The sequence below is a fragment of the Erpetoichthys calabaricus genome, chromosome 10, assembly GCF_900747795.2.
Source record: "Erpetoichthys calabaricus chromosome 10, fErpCal1.3, whole genome shotgun sequence".
Lineage (NCBI taxonomy): Eukaryota > Metazoa > Chordata > Cladistia > Polypteriformes > Polypteridae > Erpetoichthys > Erpetoichthys calabaricus.
The window spans coordinates 44,957,166-44,982,716 of NC_041403.2; the positions used below are offsets into that span (position 1 = coordinate 44,957,166).

Here is a 25,551-nt window from a genome sequence, read left to right on the forward strand (position 1 = left end):
CCCAAGACGTGTACTGTATATTTTTGCAGTGTCAGACAAGCCAACAAAAGCGTCCTACTTATGGCCACACGGTAAACCAGGAATGAGAAATGATCCAGCAATCCTTCATTCTCAAGTTCACATCCTCAGCCACAAAATTACAATGTCTGCCAAAAGCAGAATATCTTTGCTGTCTGCTCCTGTGAGGTGTTAATACTGGGAGAGTCCGTACTTCTTTCATATCTTTGGTACCACAGAGCCTCTTTTTTATCACTACAGTCCCATTTTTTGTTTCTGTCTTTGAGTGCCAACTGGGAACGCTCAAATCACACAACCAAATTCAGATTTCTGATTGCTTACTAAAGACTCCACTATTATGCTTCTAATAAATAGTTAAACTCTAATCTGTACTTTTTATTTTAGTGTTATTTGTTAATTATCTGAAATTATAACTCACCAGCTACCCATTCAGTCATACAACTCCAAATGTCACACATTTAATGAGATATCAAAAATCAATAGAATTTGATTTGAAGGATCAAGGGACTTCATGGCCCAATGGCCCACTTCAACCACAAACTAAACATCAAATTTGAATAGTGGCAGCTGCTAAACTTCCTTTTTCAACAAAGCAGAAATATCAGTTTCATTATTTGATGGCTGGCTTGAAACAGATGTATTTAAAATCTATATTTAAACAGCAAAGGGAAATATTGCCGACCCACAGCCTTTGCATCCCAAGTCTGATTTCAGACTGGGTTGCCTTCTGCGTGGCTTTTCTGTGCTCCTCCTTTGAATCTTCTCGGAGTACTCTGGTTTCTTCCATGAGCTCCATGTCAAATGGTGACTCTTAATTGTCCCAGCTAAAAATTGTATTATACTCCTGGTGCCTCCCTCAGAATTGGAGCCTGAATTTTACTTCTTAGGGACAGGGTTTGCACTGTTACCCCAGGCGTACACTGTGCGATGTTTAGAAATTGTGGTCTAGCGACTATGCACACTGCACGATAGAGTCCCAAGTCATGTCAGTGCTCAAACTTTACAAGAGCATTTGGTTTGATTGATATAACATGGTGTGAGTGCTCATAATATACATGAATATGGTGCCGAAGGACAGTGTTAACCATTGACATTTTGCAATAAAGTATTACCAATTCAAACAAGAAAAAAAAAAAAGCAATATGGCCACAGGGTTCTTAAAATGTCAACAAAGAAGAGAGCTGCATTGCTTACAGTGCTCTGAAACAACAAAGAGAAGAAAAAGGCAGAACTAGATATGTGGATGGATGGGAAGGTGAGGGAAATATGGACTGTCTAGTTTACAGAGAGAATTGGAGGTACATATAATTTACTGTATTGTCTGTTTATTTTGGGTTCTGCCAGTAAACATTTTCTAAAATACTTTGTGATTGTCATGTTGATGAGCCTCCATCATCAGAATGGCATAATTCAATTGCAATTTATGAAAACTTTGCAACTTTTAAAATTTTCATTCACATATCAGATAGATAGATAGATAGATAGATAGATAGATAGATAGATAGATAGATAGATAGATAGATAGATAGATAGATAGATAGATAGATAGATAGATAGATAGATAGATAGATAGATAGATATCACAATGTGTGACTAACAGAACTGCCTCATCAAAATTCCATATCAAAACCCCAATGAGATGTTCTGTTAAGACATGAAACTAGCAGATCATGTTTGACCTGAAAACCCTCACATGTCATCAAGATGAAGTAATTTTTTCTAGAAGGTGTGAACAAAATGTTTCCAGATTTCTGTTAAAGCTTGATCAGAACTGTAGGAAATGTCTGGTTCCAGTCATTATTGCTACTAAAGCTGTTGTAAGCAATTAATGAGCTCAAGTGCACAATTAGTTTTTCACATGGAGCATCTGGTATTGCACAATGTTTTTTTAAATAAATGGATTAAATATGTACTGTATAAACAATTACAGATAGTTCACTGATGGCCCCTTTTATCCAATATTAGATTTTGTTTGACAGCATTCCTTGTGAAAATTAGAATAGGACCCAAATACTTTCTCATGGGACTTCATATCTATTGGAGGTCGATATACAGAAACTCTTTTTCCGTGCCAGCCATCAGAAGAGTAACCTCAAATGCCCTAAGATTTGAAGGATCAATAGAGGCCACATATTTTTTCACATAATTTTTTTATTCCTTTTTCTGGTTTCTACCATTATATCAGAATTACTTTATTAGTCATATCATCACAGTTTTTTAGAGTATACTCATTTATTTTCTAGGCTACAACATTTAGTTCTATGTGTATTGTCAAAAAATAGCTTTTTGAAATCAAAAAGGTGAAAGTGAGCGTTACAACAGCAACACCAAATGTGTAGTTCACACTCACTGCATTTGCTGCACAATGAATTTCAAGAAAACGGGTTGTGGGACTTTTCACATGTCAGAAATTCTTCAGATCGCATGACAGCCCAATTGTGAAAGGCAATCGGGCATTGCAACCACTCTCATACTGCATGTGAAACGAAGGCCAATAAACCTGAAATTCTGGCCAACTCAGAAAATCATTTGGCGGCGACTACAAATCGAGCTTACAATTATGCCAAAATCGCAGTCTATGCCTGTCTTTATCCAGAAATCAAGCAGTGTACAGTAGTGGTTAAGACAGTGGCCATTAAATCACAAGTCATCTGACAATTGTAATCCCACTTCAACAATGTGCAATGATGAACACATCACTTAACTTTTCTTGTTTTTTAATTGTAAAAATATATGTATATATGTGTGAAATAAAGAACTATAGCCATGCATAAATGTGTCAGCCAAATTTACACTAAAAATAATAATCCTCAATTTAGTCTGTCCTGTGTAAACCTGAGCTTGTCATTTTACCTTTTTTATAAAGAACCTTGGAATGATTGTCATCACAGTAATTTGGTTTACTATATTTTATATAAGATACAAGTCAGAAAATTAATTTATTGACAGACTTAATCTGTATTTTAGAAGAATGCAGGAACCACATTTCTGCAAGCGTCCATTTAAGCTTTTCATATATCACTCAAGTCATACTCTTAAAATCTTTAGTTTAGTAACAACTACACTGTTGAATTATGGTCAATCGATTACAATGTCATATTCTGTTAATTGCAATCATGTCTGCAAAGTGGCTGGAATGGTGATTACTGCTACTGCTTCACATCAGTCGGGGACCAGGTCCAAATCCTAACCCCATCACTGTCTGTATGGTGCTTGCATTTTCTACCTGTGTCTGTTTGGCTATCCCTTCAACTCCAGTTATCTTCCCACATCACAAAGTCTTGATGGTTAAATTGATGGTGGTTCTGAACTGGCCTGTTATTACTGATTGTTTCAGAATGCTCTCCTCCATGGACCAATAACTTGTCCACAGTCAGTTCCAGCCTTGCACCTGATGCTCTCTGTAAGTGTATAAAGCAGATTAATTGGTTTTAGATAATCACAGATAGATTTTTCCAAATCATTTCTTAGCCTTGAAGCTGTCTCAAACCATTTATTATGTGCTGTTTCTGGCAGTATTTATTAGATCTACCTAGAGTCTCTCACCTAGCCCTTAAAATCTGTTTTTCTTTTAGTGATGGAGCCTCTCCTATTACAACCATTATCTTGCTTAACCCTACTGCTAGCTGTGGTTTGATCTAATTGAATTCAGAGCTTCAGAAAAGAATAATTTGAAACCACATGGCCGCCAGTATGGCAGAGGTCTGGCTCCTTATTCTTGACTGATGGTACACATTTTTTTGCACTAAACAAAAGGACATTTTGACTTAGATTTTGATGGCAAAAACCTTAATCAGATTAGCTTTGAAGTAGGCTTGTGTTAAAAACGAAAATAGATGTATACTAGACTATGTAAACAAATGTGTTTACACAAAATTATTAAGCAGCAAGTAAGTTTAAAATGTATTTCACATTGGAATAAATGTTAACAAAAACTGGTGTAACAAATAATGAAAGACTCAAAGTTAACAGGCAAGCTGTTCCAGGCCAGATTTACAATTTCTTTGGAAACATTCTTTGAACAGCCATTGAAAAATATTCCTGACCAATTCAAATTATAATAAATAACAGCTATAACACTAACTTGTATTTTAGAGGAATTGCTTATTACTAGTTATTAGCACTACAGGCAAGTTTTGATTTACATGCAATTAACTAAGGAGTTTTTTTGGGTTTTCATGTTTCTTTCTGGGTGGAAAACAAGGTATCTCACTCCCTAAAGCCTCACACTTCCATGTTTACTTGTGTTCTTTTATACAACGGGGTAAAGCATATAATCTGTATCACACTAGCAAGATCAATTCTGTTTATACCTCTAATTCACATCACCGCAGAAGAGTGCAGAACATTTTTTAAAAATTTGACATGAATACACACTGAAATGCACCACTTTGCACGTTACTGTGCTTTGTCCAAGAGAAAACTCCGTACACAGACAGTAACCCCACTGTTACCAAACAACTAATTGCCTTATCCTAGTTAAGGATATGCACACTTCCAGGAATTCTTTTTTGAAACAGATCTTTATTTAACACTAAAATCCCAGAAGCCTAAGAAAAAACTTGTAATCCCGGGCCACCTTAAATTCCTTTGCACCTCTCCATCAGCGTCTTTTGTTTTGTAATTGTGATGATCAGCACAAACAGCAAGCAGCCTGATATCCCATATCCAAATACCCCTAGTGCCAGTCAACTAAGGCAAAAATTCTCCAAGCTCAAGTCTTGTTTATCTGGGTGTGAGGTGCTTGGAGTTGTATAGGGTAAATAATATATTGTTATTTGGAACACATGCATTTCATGTGCGTTCCATGTCGACACTATCTATGAAAACGTAGGATGACAGGAAATGCGAGAAATGCATGAAATGTTGAACACATACCTAAAACAAACTGTTTTCATGTTATAGTACTAAAGACAAAATTTTGACATGAAGTGTATAATGTGCGAAGACTGAACTCCAAATATCAAATAAACACTTTCACAAAAGGTACACTTATAACAAAACAAGTGCGCTTTTATTCAAAAATATAACTGAAGCAAAAAGAAATCGGTTTAGGGTATGATGCTGACACGACCGCTTGGGTAGTGCAGCGGTAAGAGCTGCTGACTTATAATCAAGAGGTTGCGGGTTTGAGCCTGGTTGCTAACCAGAATTAATGTTTTGAGAAGTGAGCTTCTCTTATTGTTACTATTATAGAATAAAAAGATACATTTGATTTGAGTCTATAAGTTTGTGGTACTTGTAAAGGTTAGCTTTTTTTTTCAGTTTTATTCTCTCAGTTGTGCTCACGCTCCCCCTAATCTGACACTGCTGTTTTCAAATAAAGATGTACTATAACAGAGGTGAACTGACATGAGGACGAGGGTTGTACATCGGAGAAAGAGAAAAGAAGCCCTCCCTGCAAGAAACGTTCACTCACATATAAGAACAATGCAGCTGCACCAGTCATCATAGGCGAAAGATGGCACCGTTTGGATGCAGCAAGAGGTTGGGTGTTGACCTGCCAGTGGATATTATTGGTCAATCTGCCAAGCATGTTCTTCAACGAAAGAGCAGGGTATGCAAAACTCACCAAGGTATCATGCAAAGTTCTGTTTGTGATTATTTTTTGTGATGGTCTTTATATGAAAAATATTTATATGTTTCTTATATAAAAGCCACATTGAATGTTATTTACCTATTTTCCTTAATTTATTTACTTATCTCCCTACAGCATAAAGTCCCAAGTAGACTGCAGAGCGTCCTGTGTTTGATGAATATGGGCATGCTGACAAACTACATGTGCAATGCCATTCCTCATTCATGAAAAGATCCCAGTCGTCCCACGAGAGAAAGACTTTCCGAGACTATGGTATGAAACCGTAACAACAGTTGCGTAAAGTGTGACAGGAGTTTCCACCTGCAGCTAAAGTCATTTGCGTACTGAAGTAGCATTGCACATGTAGTTTGTCAGCATGCTGGTGTTGATCAAACACAGGAAGCTCTGCAGTCTACTTGTGACTTTACGCTGTATGGAGATAAGTAAATAAATCAAGGTAAATAGGTTTTTTCGTAGGATTCTAGTGTTAAATGCTAAATGACAGGCAGACACAAAACACTTCCAGACAGGAGCTGAAAGACTGAATTTAGGAAATGCAATTTAGCTCACATTTTTTTTGAGAATTGAAACATTGATTTTTGCTGCTCATCACTACTTGCTGATGGAGGTGTGAAGGAAGCAATGTAATAAGAGACAATGAGGAACATGAAGAGAAAAAGAAAGGAAGGAAGGAAAAATTTGTTTGACAGTGAATTTAGGAAGCTGTACCAATCAGAAGTTTAAATTCTTGAGCACAGTGGCCTATTCCTGGCTAGAAAACTGATTTAATATAGCAGGACAACCCAATAAATGGAAAGTGGCTGGTGCAAACTAGAGAGATGTCTCTTTGTAGGGATGACCAAGAGCAATGCTACTATTAATGTTGTCTCCAAGGTCAGTCTTGCACTTGGATTATCAAACGTTACATTGTTCTGTTTTTGTCTAAATGATCTTTACTGTAAATATGTACTTGTACTGCAGAGATTTCTTTTCTTTTCTTTGGACTTAGCCTGTCCAATAGCTGCTGTGTTTTCCTTCCAATTATCATGAAAAATGTTTGGTAATTCAGTAAGGCAAACTGGCTTTAAATATCACTCTCTACCACGTAGGCGAGGAAACTATTTATTGCATGTAGAATTCCATTACATTAATGTCAGAATATATGAAATTCTACAGGTGCATATGTACTGCTCAAAAGTACACCAATCTAAAATTCACGTCAAAACTTTATCTTTACATTCCAAAGGTGTCAATGTAGGAAGGCATATGTAGCTGGTCTATCAAACTTACCTTGGCAGTGGAAGCAGAAGTTCCTAGTTCTGTGAGAGAACTGATAACAGTAAGATTCAGGTTAAAATGAATGTGAATTATGAAGAATTCCAAACTTATGTTTCACAGAATGTATTGCTGAAAAACATGGAGTCCAATTCCAAGGGGCTCCCTTTAAGCATCGATGTATTTAGGAGTATTTAAGCAGGATCTCTGGGTTGGTGCCTTTTTTACAGTGCAAGCATTATGAGTTCCCAGAACATAAACTTGATTCTACACCCAAGAAGGGGTGTGAAAAGTAACTCTCTTAGCCAGTCAAGCCAATGAAGAACTCTGTTGGCTCAAGTGACTTATCGGGCTCTTAACTGTGAAAGCCTTACTTCTTCCTGGTGGAAGAAGTTCCGCAATGTAGGCGATAACCTAAGGAAGTGCATCATCATTCCTACTAAAATAGACCATCTGAAGCACATTTAAGTGCTCACACATTTGACAGATGGTACTTACATTTGACTCAACTAGTGGGCAGTCTCTAAAAGAAAGAAACAATTCAACCAGTTTGACTTCAGCAGATTTAAGAAAGTACTTTCCTGACCATGAATGAGGTTATTCTATTAGATGGCAGAAAAAAATGTTTTTTTTGGGGGAAAGATAAGGTAGCCAGGCCTTGTACCACTATGTCAGCTGGGTACAACAGAAGATGGCAGATGTATTTTTTAAAAAAAGTTTGCTGCAAAGCCATGTTCAAAGAGCATGTGAATTCAGTATATAATAAAACATTTCAGTTAGCTACACCTTTAAGTATCTGTGAGGTGGGCTAAATTTACAAAATGCTCTAAATCTCTAAAAGCAATAGTAAGCATTTCTGCTGTAGACAAGGGGTATTTTTCTGGTATGACAGTTTTTTTTACTAGCATGGGCAGCAACACAGACCCAGACATTGCCCTGCTTCTTCTTAGATTTGAAATCAATAGGGAATTATCTAAAGTTCAATAATGCCTGCAACAACTATAATATGGATTTCGGGCAGTAAATCTTTATTAAAAATTACGGGTGACTGACACAGTTGCTGTATCACTAGAATTATTCCAACGTCATCCAGAGGCTGGTGCACTAAGCAGGGTGATAAGTCCAGTGATGAATTTAGCGGGCTTGTAAAGAAAAGAATAGGAGAATATCATAGTTGTTAATTGCTGTGGAATGAAAATCCAATTCTCATGAACAAACTGATTTATAGCATGTGACTCCTATACAAGGCCAATGACTCTTATATGGAAAGGAAAAGCAGAGACATGTCAGACCGCAGTTTTACTTTGGTCTCATAAAAGAGTGGTGGGAAGCTAGAGAGAGAAATAGGAAGACAACTTACAGTAAGTGGCTTTGTTTAGTAAAGACATGTTGACTCCCATTTCAGTTGTCTGACAGTAAAAATCATCTAGATGATCCACAAATTACTTGATAAACTTCCAGGTCTTACTGTACAGTATGCATGAGTGTCAGAGCTGGATGTGGCAAAGTCTAAGGGCATCACGAAGAGTTGGGTGCAGATGAGGAAGTAAAGGCAGAGTAAGAACATTTTGAAAAGAAACTGAACACCAACATAATGTTCTTAAGACATGTAAGTATGGACTTTACTGACAAATGAACTTCAACACCTAACCCTTGCCTCCATCACCATGACCATATTTTCTAGTGTACATTAATAGATTTTCTATAGTTACCTTCTCCAAGTCCTGATTAAAAGAGATATTAAAGATTAAAGAGAAACCAGGGTTGAATATCATTACAGTTTATTATACGGCACACTCCAGAAAATAGGTATACTCAAAGAAATAAGCAAATCTTATAGTTTTCAATGTGACATTTTTAGATTTTTGTATAAAGCCAGACTTAAGTATAAAATCACCAATCAGAACGTAGCCGAGGCTACAATTAAACAGATGTCCAAACACTATGAAACGGCAGTGTTTCCTGCTTCAGCACCACCCTGAAATGAATCTTCATGTTCAGCTTTGTAATTTCAGTCATTCCTTCACATCCTTAATATTGTAGGGAATATGTCAGAGTCTGGATATAATCATTTTTGATTGTTGGCTATTATGCTGCTTGAAAGAGGCTCCTACTAAGTGAAATTATATACATTACTTCCGTTTCAAGCATTAAAAGGAGCACTGGAAAAATGGTGCCAAATAAAGTGTTTCTATATGACACATGAACTCCCCTATGAGCATTATTTGAGAAAGTTTGACCTATAAGTGTACTCTTTGGTAGTATTTTACACCGAATAATGCTGCCGTACTTTATCTCAATCTATGCATACTTTCCTTCCTTTTTAACTAAGTGCATACTCTTAATTTAGAATAACCAGACAATTAACAACCTAATAGTAAAAGGAACTGGAGACAGCAAAATATTGCATAGATAACATATCCAAGATCAAAGCTTTAAATCAAAATAACTGGTCAATCATCTATTTATAATATCACAAGGACTGGAACCCCATGATGCTTTTGGACATACAGTAAAGAATGGACCATGTGAGTCAGAGAAAGACCAGAAGAGATGCCAGGAAGACAGAGAGAGAGAGAGACTCCATTTCCATTGGAAAAGACTCCATTTATCTGCATGTCGAAGACGTCGTCTATGCATTAAGCCGATTGCTGACATGAAACAAGCGCTCCAGGACAACACCGTCTTTTGACACTGACATTCCCATTCCTGCTAATCTTCAGTAAGTTTTCTGACTTTAAAACAAGGGTGTGTTTTTATTTAGATCCATATATCCAGAGTTTACTATCTATTTCTGTTTTCTATTATATTTTTTCTGCTTCTTTTATTCTATTCTTAATAAATACTCCTTTGCTGTTGTCTGTTCATCTTGAGTGATTAAAGTAATCAAGTGAATACAGGGCACCTGATGTGACGAGATTGTCATTTGCTTTCTCACAGTTTTTTTTTTTTAATTTTATTGATTTTATTAAAATCAAATAACATTCCATATAAATAACTCACGTTTTACAAAAAAAACAAAAAAACAAAAAGGTTCAAAACAAATATTTCTCACAGGTTTAGCAGGCTGAAGATGATGTTCCCAACAGAGAGCAGGTTGGAATATGTAATGCATCATTGGTTGGTAAGTGGCATTGACCAAGGTGTATCAGTTTCCATGTGTAGGTTATTCTCAGGGACCAAAGTAGCCTTTCAAGCTTATATCTAAGGACACATTTGTGTTGTTCACATTGAAGCTTACAAATCCTTATGTGGAGTGATAGGCTGAGCAGGCATTACTCATAATCAATGCTTAAGGCGACTGGGTCTGAGTCTGTATATGTTAAGATTACAGCACGAGAGTAGACCAATCCAAAAATGAACTTGGTGAATTCCTTTCACCCCATGTTTGGTGAGTCAAGCTATGGTGGTGGTGTGAGAATAAAGTGTGTGTGTAACTATTTATATAATTTAAATGGTTGCACGTACCTGGAGCATGTTCAGGTGATGCCAATAAGAGAACTCTGGTAGCTGTGTGTAACAGTGGGGCTGCTGTGTGTATGCACACATTTACAACAGAACAACGAGGGTCTTGTGGTGCATAACACAAGTCTGCCCAGTTGGGATGTGAGGATGCATCTAGGTTCAAGGTACTGAGCTGTGAGAGAGCCAATTAGAATTCGAGAAGCCGCACCCAACAGAGAAAACAGAGCAGGAGAGACTGAAAGTGATTACTAGCCAGAGGGTAATTGGAGGTTGGAGTGATTCACGTGAGCATGAGTGTGGGCATGGATTTGTAGGCTTCCTTCCGGATTACAGCACATAAAACAGACTACATAGCGGCGTGCTTGTTAATTGGAGGTATTCAGCTGAGGCGTCCTTCAGGATTGGTAGAAGAAATCCCGAGGGAATATATGAAGGCGGAGTTTGACAGAAGAGGTGGTCTTCCTTGTGTCACTAGTGGCGAGTGTACTGCAAAACTCCTGAGCAGCCTGAATAAGCATAGGAGAGGGATGCACAAACTCTTTTTTTTTCCAAGACCGCAGACAAGTGGGGATAAATGTGCTGAGATGGACATTTGTTTAATTTGATTTTTTTTTTCTTTTAAGAAGTCCTTTGTTCTTGGAAAAGAACTGGGTTTTTGTTAAGTGTTTGTTTGGACTTTGAAAGCCCTTAGTTGTCTCTTCAAGCAGCCTGAACAAGGGAAAAGAGATTAGGACTAGAGTCATGGAGATTTATCAGCTTTTTGAATGCTTTCTTTTTGTTTCTAACAAAACAGAACTTTGTTTGTGACCTTTTTGACTAGATTTAACAGTATGATTTTTCACTGAATTATATTTTGATATCACCTTGTTTTTAACAAAGAACAGTTTATTTTTGTAACATCCTCTCTGTGTGTGTTTCACTCATCCTGGTTTATCATCTGTATGACTACTGGATATCTGATGGTTGAACTGTTGCAAGGCACACTTTGTGTCCGGGGCATCACACCATGATCCCACAGCGATCCAATAGATGCTGTGTCACAAAGATATTTAAGAATTTTAATTGAAAAGCACACAACCTTACATGTCAATCATGGTCTAATGTTTTTAAGAATCAGAAAAACACAAAGTCATCCATAACATTCATTACTGCCTCTTTAACACTAGAATTACCAGAGCCTACAAAAAAACTCATAGAACCGTCCCACCTTAAATCGCTTAAATAGCTTTTTTTTTTATTATTCAGTTTCATTCTCTCAGCTAATCTTTACAAGTATCATATATTTACACCAGCTGTTACAGACTGAAATCAAATGTATGTTTTTATTCTAAAATAGTAAGAATACTAGCAGCTCATTTCTCAAACACTTCTCTTCAATCTCGTTGGGGATTGAACACGTGAAGTTTTGATTTCCAGTCAACAGTTGATACCGTTGCGCCACCGAAGCGGTCGTAGTAAATGCGTGTCACCCTAATGCAGGATATTTTTCTGCAGTTATATTTTTGAATAAAAGCGCACTTGTTCTGTTATATTTGTACCTTTTGTGAAAGTGTTTCTTTGACATTTGGACTTCAGGCTTCACACATTATACACTTCATGTCTACATTTTGTCAATTATTACTAAAACATGAAAAACGTTTCTGTTTTAACGATGTGTTTACATAGATCGTTGTAGACACGGAACACACATAAAATGCATGTGTTTCAAATAACGATATAGTATTTATAAAAGGTGTCATTTTGCTTGACTTCTCACTCTACACAACTCCAAGCAACTGACACGTAGGTAAACAGACTTGAGTTGAGAAAACTGTGTGGCGGTGGGGGATGTGGTAGTAGGCTGCTTGCTGCTTATCAACACATTTACAGGACAAAAGACGCTGATGGAGAAGTGTGAAGTGATTTAAGGTGGGATGGATCTATTCGTAGGCTCTGGTAATTCTAGTGAATTTCTGCCTTTCAGATACCAGCAATGACAAAAAGAAAACACAGTGCCTTACATGCTGATTTTTGATGTGCAAAACAACGTAAACAACGTAATCTGTCTGGTCACATTACCACATATGCTAGATAATTCTGGTACCCTTGCTCACCAAACTGTGCTTTCAAAGCATTTGACCTGCCAGTTGAGACTGCCTGACAGAATATGTCTACTGACCTTCTAAACCCCTCAGATGGACAGACTGTTGCTTTTATCAGCTAGCACGGGTGAAACAAGTGAAGATGCACAGCTCATTGCTGTTCATCAAAAATAGACACATAGAGCTTTCTGCTGCCTGAGAAGGTTGTGCATTTAACTGAAGAGTACATTAATGCTGAAGTAAATAACCATGTACAGAAAATGCTGCAGAAAAGAAAAAAAATATATATATAGATGGCATTAGTGGATTCATGTGAAGAGATCAGATTGCAGAGAGTTATTGTGCAGTAGTTACAGTGGGACATTTGTCTCCTCTATTATCTATAGAATGACATGATGAGAAGCACTTGGTCAACTAGTGTAGTTTAAGTTCAACACACACTGTGAAGAACTTCTGTAGTGCTAATGAGTCAAACTGTAAAAATAATTAGATAATCACAGTTACAAGAAAACCTGTGACTCCTGCTGCTTTGGGCTGGGCTATGTTTGTCTAATTAGTCTTTCCCTCCACAGTTGGCTTTTCTCACCCCTAACATGGTTGCTATGTACTGCCTTCCATTTGTTTCCATTGTTTTTTCTTTATGATAAAAATAGAGATGGGCACAATCTGAAATGTGTTAAAGGATTTACAGTGGCGATGAAGTCTTATTGTTGTCTCTAGTAAGCATGTTTCCAAGCTTCCAAGAAAGTTTTAGTATTTGTCATTTTAATGTTAAACAATGATTATTCATATTTTCATTCATACAAAGGAGACATGCACTACCAGGAGGGTTTCCCTGAAATATTCCGTAACACATGATGGTGTCCTTGTGGTGTCTTTCCACATTTCAGTTAATTTAATGTCAATGGGATCACAAACATTAGATTTTTTGCATTTATTTAAAATATAAAAATAGCAGACACTAATAGAGACAACACAAAATATAAAGGAAAGCAGACAAAGAAGCAACTCTACTGCTTTTCTAGGTCTTCTTGTACACAGTGTCCCTGTTTATCACGTGGCATCTCCAAAGCACAAAATCACTTTCTGTTCATTTTATGTCTCTCTTTCTCTGTCAAAAGTTTAAACTCTTTCTCTCACCAATGAGCCTTCACTCTAACTCTCCACCTAGCCCTAGTTGTGCTCTGCATTCAAGGAACTTTAATCAAACTTTTAGAAGTCCTTCTTATGATAAAAGAACATTAGTCAAGATTTTCTTGCAGTGGGCCCTGGTATCCCTTGGCCCTCAGCATCCCTTAATTGGCCAGGCCTCCAATATGGCTTGACCACCAACGTGGTCTATGAGCCAGGGACTAAGTGCTATGCTCTAGTGGTTGGCAAGAAGGATCTAGTCAGATTGGTCCCGGCTTCCTCAGCAAAGGATCCTGGGCTTCCACCACTTATCAATTCACTTTTCAGCGCTGAAACTGATTTTTGCATTTATTTTCTATTTTGACGATGCTTTTAGTTATTAGAAAATGGTTTGCATCATTTCCGTCACCATTTTGTGTTGCCATGGTAATGGTTCAATGACAGTTGCTGTGTAATATGGCTCCAGAAGTTGCGATCCTGATGACATCAGTGTACCTCTTTAAGAATCGGCATGTCAGACACATCACTATTAAAGTTTATGGATATTCAAAGTGAGTAGTCTTCATGCATGTGCTAGTCATTGTTCTTTAGATTCCTAGTTCTTGGACTTTTGCTTTCAAATTCCTTACTGCAATTTTGGGGTTTTGACGTATTGACGTTTTGTGTATTGATGAACGATAGGATGAACATTAGGTTTCAACTCTACTTGTTTCACATTTTCTCTCCTGGTCATCCCCTGTAAACTCGGTAGCTTTACCTGATGTAAGGCGAAAAATCTGGGGTACCACACATGATGGGGTCTTCTGTTGCTTTGTGTGCTTTGGTTCTTAAAACTTAGTCTTTTAAAATGGCTTTTTAATAAATTTGTGACTGATGGCACTGTTTGTCTTTTACTTTCTCTTTTTGGTATCCAGTGGTGGCCCACGTGTCACCACCTTTTCTGTCGAAACGCCTTGTGGCTGGTGGAAGGAAAAGAACACGGAGGTCCTGTCCCTGATGACGTTTGCACTCTCTTTTATTCTTTTTTGAGCCGGAGATATACAATAAAGCACCCGGTGTGGCTTGGATGGGCTTTTAGCCACAGAGCCCCAGAGGTTTTTCTTCACTGGAGTTTTTTTCCCTCTCCCCACTGACTATCTCACCCTTAACATAATTAGTTTACATGATTATTGTTTATCGGTTTAAATTATTGTTTATTTATGAGGAAATTCAGAATCTGTCCCTGCTACCAGTTTTTGGAAATTCTCTTTTCTAAAGGCTTGTTTCCTTGTGTCACCTTTGTTGTGTCCTTAACCATCCCAACTGTTTGCCAAACAGCACCCCACTGTAATAGCTTTATAAGAAATACTGTAAATTTTACTACTTCTTCTCTTGATCTTGAAACTTTAAAGCAACAGAAACTAACCCGCAGCATCTTTGAGGTGCTGAAGGAGACCATTGAACAATAATTATTATTAAGTTCGTATGTATCTTATTTTCTACCATTAATATATTATTCCATGAGAGGTGCCGTTTAAAATAAGCGAAGAAGACATTTCCATCTGAACAGATTCACTAAGATAAGCACAACCTTTCAAAACTATCTTGCTGCTTTTGTCTTCTTTGGCTTGAAATAGTTGTTAACTTTATGTTTTCTTCATTCTTTTCTGAAATACTTTAAATGGACTTTTGGTGACTTTACTTGAAACCTCCTGAACTCAAAAATACACTATCACACAATCACTTGTCAAAAAAGATTGAAGTTCTCCTAGGTAAAGTCATATATCAGTGAGGTAAGAAGCAGCATGAGAGGACACAAGGCTGTATAATCTCAGTTATTTTTGTACTAATCACTAAAACGTAAGAATGAGATTTTTATAATAGAAAGCTGCCAACAGTAAAAATGTTCAGCTGGGTGCACACTAAAAGGGCCTGCTTTGTTCAGTATTGTTCTCTAAACAAGGAGAGCAATGCAAGTCATTTTTCTTGAGATGCTGGAAGGGAATGTCGCTAAGAAATTACTGCCAATATTAAGGAGGTGGGATATGTAAAAGTCTTGTTTTCAATAAACTGAAAGCATTCATCCATTTTGTAACCCCCTTAACCCAATCCAGGTTTGCAGCTTTTGAGAGGTTATTCTACAACACCAGGTACAAGGCAAAAGTAATCCTGGATTGGGACTCACCCACTTACACTCACATAGGGTAATTTATGGATGTGCATTAAACTATGACACAAACATTTAGAAAGTGGTAAAGGTAAGCAGAGAACCCGGAATAAAACATAAACACTGGCATGGTGCAAACAGGAATACTCCAGACAGGCAGTGCCCTGACTTGGGATGCAAATCCAGTCTCCTAGAATGTGAAGCAGAAAAGCTAACCACAGTGCCAACTATGCCCCCCAACTACATATTAAATCTTAATTCATTATACCTCTTAAAAGATTTCCTCAGGCTCAGATAAATACAATTTTTTTCCTAATGTACCTCATTGTAATAAACATTTCTGTAACACTTACATGTTGTTATAAGTCTAATTTTCTTAGATGATTACCCATTAAGCTAAAAGAATAAATACCTCACTAAGACTCTACCTTGGCAGCACAAGATGCATTGACACACAGCACACGTTATTTGCCATGGCAACACCCAAAAAAAATCTATTTTTAATGTCAGCAGCAAATTACAAATAATCAACTATGTGTCTACTAAAAAAGTAATAGAAAATTGGTCAATTAATTTACCATTACAATCTTCTAAATTAGTATATATTTGAATATACTGAACATAATTTTAAAACTTAAAAATAAACACAATTAATATGTGCAGTGATACAGAATATATACATGAAATCTGATCCAAATTTACCTGTGAAGAAGGTTTCCAGGATCTACATTCATGTGAAAGTCTTGGCAAGGTTGTACATGAAGCATCCATCCATCCATATTCTAAATCTGCTAACCCAGAGCAGGGTCATAGAGTAAGCTGGAGCCTAACCCAATAAGCATTGGGCACAAGTCCATCACAGGGTGCAGACATACACAGATCTGGGTCAATGTAGCCAATCCACCTAACCTGCAAGTCTTTAGACGGTGGGAGGAAACCCGAACACCAGGAGGAATCCCATGTGGACATGCGGATAACATGCAGGGACCATCTGGGAGGTGAACCCCAGTCTCCTTTGTGCCAGGCAGCAGTGCTTCCACTACATCACCCAGTCCGTAAAGCTGAACTGCAAAAGAGGTTTACTGGGACATAATATAAAATGCAAAACAGTATGTATAGAAACGATGTAGTAATGTAATAAGTAAAATATTTCATATACAGTACTATCATTTGAAAAAGATACACTTGAACACTCTCACTTTTATTTAAGAAAACGCTACAGCTGTGATGTGCCATTAGGCTCATACTGACCACATGAACTATTGAACACTGAGGGCTGCCACTGTGACTGCTGTATGTTATCCTTTCTTATTGCACAATGCCCATTGTTGTATTCTGTGTTTTAATGTTTATGGCTTGAACCTATCATACATCATTTTCATTATGCTTCCCTTTTGTTGTTATTTTTACTTATTAAGTGCAGTACATAGTGATATAATTAGGTAATAAAACTTCACTTTGGCTCTTTGTGAATTCTGATGCCTCCCAGAGCTACAAAGAAAACCCTGCATTTTCTTTTCACCCATGACAGTACAGACAAATTACAAGTACACCATCAAATTTGTTGGTGTGATAAGCAACAACAGTCAAGCTAAATACAGCAATGAGGGGACAGTCCTATCATATCAGTCATTGGACACGTTGAACTTCGAGAGACAAGCACTGTTGCATTCTGCTCACCTCTGAGGAAGCCAATGGTGGAAACTGGCAGCTGCTTCACCCTGAAAACATGGGCATTATCACTATCTTTACTTTCTGAAGCAATGCAAAAGTTATCAGTACACTCTGCAAAGTGCCCTGTATGACATTAGTACAAAATTACAGTCAAATACAAAAGAAAGACCATTCAATGGGCTGTAACATCAACTCAGAAAATCACAGTATTTGACTTATTTTACAATAAGATAACAATCAGCCAATATAGCTAATTGAGTCAATCAATGAATCAATCAATCAAAAAAAAAAACTCATTTATTGAATGGAAGCATTGAATTTCCTAATAGCAGTGAGCAGAAAAGAACCCCAGAGACATTTCTTAGCACACCGTGGTTTAATGAGCCTGCTGCTAAAAGTGCTCTGGGAGAGCACCTCTTGGAGGGGATGGAGGGGATTTTTCATGATGGCATGCAATTTTCCCATCATCCTCTTTACCACAACAGCTTTCAGTGTATCCAAGGTTCACCCTGTGATGGAGCAGCCTTTCCTGAAAGGTTTGTTCAGGCAGTGTGCTTCTTTTGAACTCAGGTTGCTTCCATAGGAGACTGCAGTGTAGAACAACGCACTGGCTACTATGGACTGGTAGAACATTCTGTATGCTCACATTATTCCTTAAAACCTGATGAGCAAATGCATGGCACACTGTTGTACGAAGTGTATGGTGAATGACTGCAGATCATCAAGCTTAGAGGAATCCCTTTCAGTCTTGTGTTTATTAACCTCAGCAGTGCTGTTGGTTGGGTGTTTTCTTAACACTCTCCTGGGTTGTAGTTCTGGATCCATTCATGCCAGCTTCTCCAAAGGTAACTGTTGAAACTAACTTAAACCTTCAGTCAAGTTTCCTTAAAAACTACACGTACACAGAATCTGTTAGTAGCCATCTACCTGCTTCAAACATCATTATCTGAGCACATGGCTGGGTCACATGGGAAGGGTGAGGGCAAACCTTTTTAGATGGCCATTCAGAGTATACTTGGCAGCATAAGGACTGAAAACCTTCCAGTATTACCTGGTGTTCACTTTTACTACCCATCATTATTATGAATTAGGGAATAACAATATTTTGATGAATTCCATGCACTTTTATTGTTGTTTTAACAATGATTTTATTTTTTTGTCAGTATGTTGGTGACATCATCACACAGCCATTCTGTACATCAACTTTGATAGGGGCACTGCCATTTTGTGTTATTTGGATGGATGCATCCATATTGTTGACAGTAACTATGCCTCATTACCACCATGTGACTTCCGATGTCGCTTTTTATGATGGTGTGCAGAATTTTGTATTTACAGTATGTGGGAAAACTTCTGTGGCTGTTAGGATTGACATTCTTAATTCATTCTTCTTAAGATGTAACCCTTTCGTCCCTGGATTTTCTGTTTTTATGGGAAAAATTATTTTGTGAGATATTCTACCTTTGGGGTGTCTAGGAAGCTCAAAAATGAAAAAAATGATCACTATTATTATACAATAGCTGCCAAATACGGCAATCTTCTTGAGGAAATAATATTGAAAGCAGTGCTCACAGTCCGGTGGCGTCCATTTTCACTTCCGTGTTTCGCGGACTGTATGCCAGTCACTTCAGTCTGCGCTAACAGTAGCATGCCTGGTTCCAATGGCTGCAAACGTACCTGTGTTATACAAAACAGCTGCATATATATATATATATATATATATATATATATATACTAGTAATAGGATGTCAGGGCCGAAAGGGTTAAAATTAATCTCTTCATCTTTTCTGGGGTTTTCTTACTCAGAATGTCTATTTCTGACTTTTGGATTTCAATTGGAGAGTTTATTAAAGAGTTTATTTTCAATGCCATTTTGTTTATCAGCATGATAATGCACCTGTTCAATGCACCAATGGCATCATAGACATGACAATAAGGCCACTTACTTTGAGCCTTTCTTACTTTGAGCCTTTTCTGTACTAGAATCTTTGCTTGTTTTCTTTTTACAATACACTGAATGTGAATTTAGGCAACATCCTATTGTACGATAAACTACTATAATAACTGCTATAAATATTATGATAACTACTATATAGTTAACTTGCAAAATGTACAGTACAGAACAGGACATACCAATTCAAGCAGTTGATACATTTTCAGTAATTTTCATTTTGGTTGCTTCATCTTTTTAAATGGTATGTTCCATGTACAATTCTAAATAATAATGGCAATGAAATAAAATATCATTCCAAATCTCTCTATACACAGCATAAACCTTTGTGTGATTGCATGACTCATAATTAAAGAATATTCACGTGATTACTAGATTTATAAAAACAAGACACATTTACAGTGTTTGGTCAATTTAAATATTTCTATGCAGTCTGTAAAATCTTGATTTTCTAAGCACCTTAATCACAATAAAAAGTTGGTGTGGGGAAGCCAACTGAAAGCAAGACGAGAGGTGACTGCTGTTTCATTTGTGTAGCTGTAACCTTCATATAAACATGTTTTCGAAATGAGCATTTTATTTCTCTTTGTTGACACATTTAAATTAGAGATACCTATTTTTTAATAGTATAACTGATATGGTAGGCACTACTCCTTCACAACTCCAAAAGATTGGCCTCAAAACTCATACCTGACTGCTGTCTTTGGGAAGTGTGCGTGTTCACCCCATGTCTGTGTGCATGTTTCCTCCTGGGTTACCCACATCTCAAAGATATGGGTGCAAGACTAAATGGTGACACTGAAATGGCCCAGAAGAAATGAATGTGCTCAATGACTAGACTGACTTGCTGTGACCTTGAAATTACATAAACTGTCCTCAGTAACTGGCTGAATTTTTCTTTTACAGTCATTTTCTTAGAATAATTGAAAAGACCAATTAAATCCAAGCCTGCAAGCTCTACTTAAATAATGCACTTAGGGTACACAGCATACTGTTTTACAATCTAGTTAATTCAGCTGAGGATTACTAAGGAAAAAGGCCAGACCTAGCCTTGGACAGAAACAGTCCATCAGATTCTAACCCACTAGGGCCAACTGAGAGTCATCAGTTCACCCAACAATACGTTTCTGGGATATGGGAACACACAACAACAGGAAGAATCTGCAAACTTCACAAAGAAAACAACTGCTCACAAGATCTGAACTGAGAACACAGAATCCATGAAGCAGCAGTGCTAATCAATTCACCATCATGCCATGCATGCATTTGAGCGTCATTTAACTGTTAACTGGTATTGCAGTCAAACTCTTCATTCTTAGACTAACCTGTCTTCTGTTTCACTTTTCTATACCCATGCCTGCCTACAATACTCTTGATTGTGTTGCACTGTATAAAGAGCTCTGTGCCTTTGTGCCCCCATGATAGATATATAGTTAAATAAAGAATGACTGACTGAGTGATTGATTGTGAGACTACTTGATAAGCACGCTACATATTGTTAATTTGGAAGAAAGATATCTCAGTGGTCTACCAATATTTTAAAAGATGTGACTTGTTTAAATGAAGGACAACATACACTTACAATGCATCACTAGTAAACAATTTGCCAGCTTATGGTTTGAAATTTTATGATAGAAAAAGAACCAACCAGATTTCATAAAAAGGATTACAACAGGATAACAGAGACTGATGGCAAGATAATGAGGTACAATCTAAAAATGACTACTGCACAAGGCATTAGAGATGCATTTCATTTTTTCTTTCTCATCAGATTCGTACAGGGCTATCTGGGAGTTCTTAGCCATAACGGGTAAAGAACATGGACATTTCTAGCATTTTCACACTCAATCTGCTTGACCCTTTCATCACATTTATGAGCAGTGAAACAGTGTTGAGCTGTAAGGCCAGAACAACAAAGAGGACAAGCAAGCAGTCCCTGTGACGTGGACCTACTGGTGTGCCATGGAGTCTCTGAGGGAAAAGTGTACAGTGAAGAAGGTAACACCTACCAGACACGCCGCCATATGTGGTTCGCTTCGCTACTCCGATGGAAGGCCAGGGTGAGCCGTCTGCTTTCAGTCCCATCAGCCCTGAGACCGTGTTGGTTGCTGTAACCCCATCAGCACCACCTGCACAGCAGTTATTAACAGTTAACCATGACTGACTGAATCCACAAACCAAAGAAGCTAATTAGTCATACAGCAGTTAGTAAGAGGAGAAAAAAAATCCTAAATCATAATTCATGAAAAGGTATTTTCTGCAAAACAATAAAGTATAATGACTTTAAGTAGCCACGTAAGAGCCATTTTCTTAAAATGCTTACAAATAAAGTGAATTTTTTTCCACACATCTCATTCTTTTTTAGCCTTAACAAAACTTTAACGCATTTAAAAATAGATATACTTCATGTAATATTTTGTCCATTTAATAAAGAATCATTTATCATTACATTAATATGGAAATTTTGAAAAATTCTACTGTTCATTTTTTTTTACTTTTACAGTCCATTTTTTGCTTTTAAGCAACTAATCTTTTACATATATATAACATTACATACAGGGATTAAGGTGGAATTTTCAAAAGAAATAACAATTTGAAGTTTATTAACGAATGGTAAATTATACTTAACAATCCATTTTAATGCAAACACATTAATGTCCATTAATGCGAACAAATTATTCAAACTATTAACACAGACTGATAATTGCCTTAATTCAACCAAAATGTGGATAGATAGATAGATAGATAGATAGATAGATAGATAGATAGATAGATAGATAGATAGATAGATAGATAGATAGATAGATAGATAGATAGATAGCCTATCTACTATATAAAAGTAAGTATCAAAGTGGCAAAATAGTGGAAAAATGCATATAAAATTAGTAAAATTAGTAGATTGTGCAAGTACTACTAAAAAGCATGTTTATATGCAGTATTTGCACATAGCCTAATAAAAACTGAGAAAGTAAAACAATTTAAATGCTTCATACCTTCATGAGCAGCCATTGCGATATCCACTATATTAGTGACATTGGGGGTCAGCTTGGCAAAGAATGGAATCTTAACAGCTTGCCGTACCCAGCGACAGATGTTTCGCACCAGCTCTGGATCCTGTTCAAATGGGTAAGTTACAAAACTCAATGATAAACTAATCTGATAAATCTGTGCATTGCACTGAGCAACAGAACCTAATACTACCAATCTGTCTGCCCTGCATGAGGCGGCAGAGGCATTCTATCCAGTTTATTGCCAGTCTTCTTAGAAATGGCTGACGGTTACATTGAATATTTGCTTAATTTGGGTCTCTCCTGCTATATGCAATGCAAATCATTTAGAATGCTTTTTATTTTCATTGAATATAGAGTGACTCAGAACAATTATTATCATTACTGAGAACAATTATTATCAGTTTACCGCTGAACACCATCACTTGGAAAAAACAAGGTGATATAATATCAGCATATTGGATAGCCCACTTTGTGCAATGTGAATAATGTCTGATTTTCTAATTAATTCATTCTCAAAGAGCTTTGGATTGCAAACAGACAGCCAACTATCACTTCTTAGCTTAAATTTCAAAGTACAATTGCCATATTTTTGTTAGCACAGTAAATTTATTTATGAAAAAAATACCAAGTTCAATATTGCTAGATTTGTATTTCCAGTTTCAACTAATTGATAATAACCCTGCAGTCACAAATACAGTGCAATGATGGGCAGTGCTGATGCATCAAGAGTGGTGTATGTCACTGGCTGCACAGATTTAATGGATTGCCTTAGCAGGGGTGGGCACTCCAAGTTGATGTCAAGGTTGATTTAATAGAGTCCCACAGTAAGAAAGCGTTATTTCAATGACGGTAGAAAAACTGTGAGTTTGAAAAAGTATGGGGTGGCAGAGATCAGTAGAAGTGGAGAGGGGCAAAGCAGAAAGGGTTTGAATAGAGGTTATTGTGTGGGGTATGCCAGACTGAGCACTCTGCGGTAGTTGTTTTAAAGCCTCTTGTTATGACCCTTTCACTAGGGGAGGGAGGGAGGGAGGGAGGGAGGGAGGGACAGACAGACAGACAGACAGACAGACAGACAGACAGACAGACAGACAGACAGACAGACAGACAGACAGACAGACAGATAGATAGATAGATAGATAGATAGATAGATAGATAGATAGATAGATAGATAGATAGATAGATTTATTTGTCCCCAGGAGCAAATTTGAGGAAATTTAGGAGCATGAATGTCGGACAGTAGCCTGATTACTATGAATTAATTGGAAAATATCCCACCGGTACTTGTTAGTGATGAGTGACCATGTTTGACATGCTAAATTCCAGTAAGTAAAAAGCAAACTAATGTATCTGTACAATTTAAACCATTTTATTCACACCTATGACCACATTTTGAGAGCCACTGCTCTAATTTATATTTGTTCATAAATTTATGTATGTAAAATCATATTTTCTCAAAAAATTGTCAGTATGAACAGTCCTTTCAAGGAGTTGTAAACAAAAAGCTGTTTTGGATGCACACACTGGCATCTTACTTACAAAGGACTGGACACACTATACTATAGGTATACTGTATATGTCCCGTATAAGTGTGTGCGAATGTAAAAATTTTCTCATAATGTTTTTGTGCTCAGAATTCTGTCTTCCGCTTTATGACAATAAACTAAACTGAATTACATAAGAGGGCTGTAAAAAGAATGGATGAGTATGCCTTTTCAGAGGCTAAGTTGGCAATTTGTTTAATTCACGTTACATAATGATACTCAACTGCTAATTTGTACTACAGCATGAGGCATACCATGCATAGGGCTTTGCATTGCCATTTCCACTTTTTAAGTTCTCAGCAGGCATGTTCCCCTGCTCAGAAACTTAGCTTTAAAGGCATTTTTATACCTTTCTCCAGGCACAAAGGTTCCTAGGAGAGCTTTCAAATTCTAAAGGATAGGGACATCAGATGCAAGCTTTTGTAAAGCATGATATAAACAAATGCAGAATGGCATAGAGTAGCTTGGAGCACCTGAAAATCATTACTAAGCAGCAGAAACAATAAACATTAAAGGTAAAAACAAAATTACAGGGTTTTAAATAATAATGCACACTAGGTATAGAGTCAGTCACTCTGTGTAATTAATGAGAATCATATTTAGAAACCAATTTGCTGAGTTAATTTCTTATAGCTACAATATAAATTGCAACTGTCTTTCTAATGGGTTTATCTATTAATAGTTACAGTAACTGCTAGGCTCATATATTGCAATCCATATAAAACTAATTGATGTAATGACATACACAGTAAATGTATTTTTTGAGAACACAGTAGGTAAAGTAATGTAGGTGCATGACAATAGATTGTGTGTGTCTGACATTTGACATCTCTAAATTGCTGAGATAAGAGGAGGTGTGTGGCAGCAATTTTGTGTGCTTCACAGTAAATTGGCCTATATAAATATTACATTATATAAATATTGGCGCTGTGTTGTTGTTCTTGATAAACAAAATGTTTTAAAGTTTCTTCCTCAGTTAGAGTACTGGATCAATGGTGGACAGTGAGATTGGACAGCTGTGACTGAAACAAAATCAAGTCCTGCATAGTCTTCTCTTTTCTGACTAACTGAGATTCAGTAACTCAGTAAAAACTACTATTTGTCATAAAGTAAGCATAAGGAGACTCAAAAATTGTACTGTTATTCTAAACAAGGACTCGAACCTATCTCTGTGTGGGTAAGCATGTGTGTAAATGTACCCTGAAATAGATTGGTGTCCTATTCAGCAGTGAGCTTCAGCTTCCTGCAACCCTGGGTTTGAAACATCAGGCATACAAAATGGATGTACAGAACTAAAACAGCTTATTTTTCATGTTATTTAAAACCATTAGTTGCTGGCACTGCCATGTCATAGGTTTATAGGGATAGTATTCTTGCATGTAAAGAGTACAGTGAATTTTTATTTGCAGGTGCGATTCAACATCCAACCTCTCCTTGAAACTTTTGTCTTTCTTAATGGAAAGTTCTTAATGAATTAATAATAATAATAATAATAATAATAATAAATTTATTTGTTTGTTGGCGCCTTTCTAAACACTCAAGGACACTGAACAATAGATAAAACACTGATTATAAACAAAACTAAAATACAAAAAATAAAATCAGACAGAGCAATTGTAATCAAAGAGTAAAAGCAGTCTTAAACAAATGAGTTTTAAGTTTAGATTTGAAAAGTGAGAA

General features: G+C 36.9%; 1 protein-coding gene across 2 annotated transcripts in view; it reads right to left on the bottom strand.

Moving 5' to 3' along the window:
* Positions 1-25,551, bottom strand: part of LOC114658374 (dihydropyrimidine dehydrogenase [NADP(+)]-like) — a 1,245,381-nt gene that overhangs the window by 277,406 nt on the left and 942,424 nt on the right. For both annotated transcript variants that reach the window (XM_028810459.2, XM_051933021.1), the window contains 2 exons: positions 22,313-22,433; positions 21,329-21,448 (listed from right to left, as the gene is read on the bottom strand). In XM_028810459.2, coding sequence (XP_028666292.2) covers positions 21,329-21,448; positions 22,313-22,433 — 241 coding nt within the window. The remainder of the gene's footprint in view (positions 1-21,328; positions 21,449-22,312; positions 22,434-25,551) is intronic.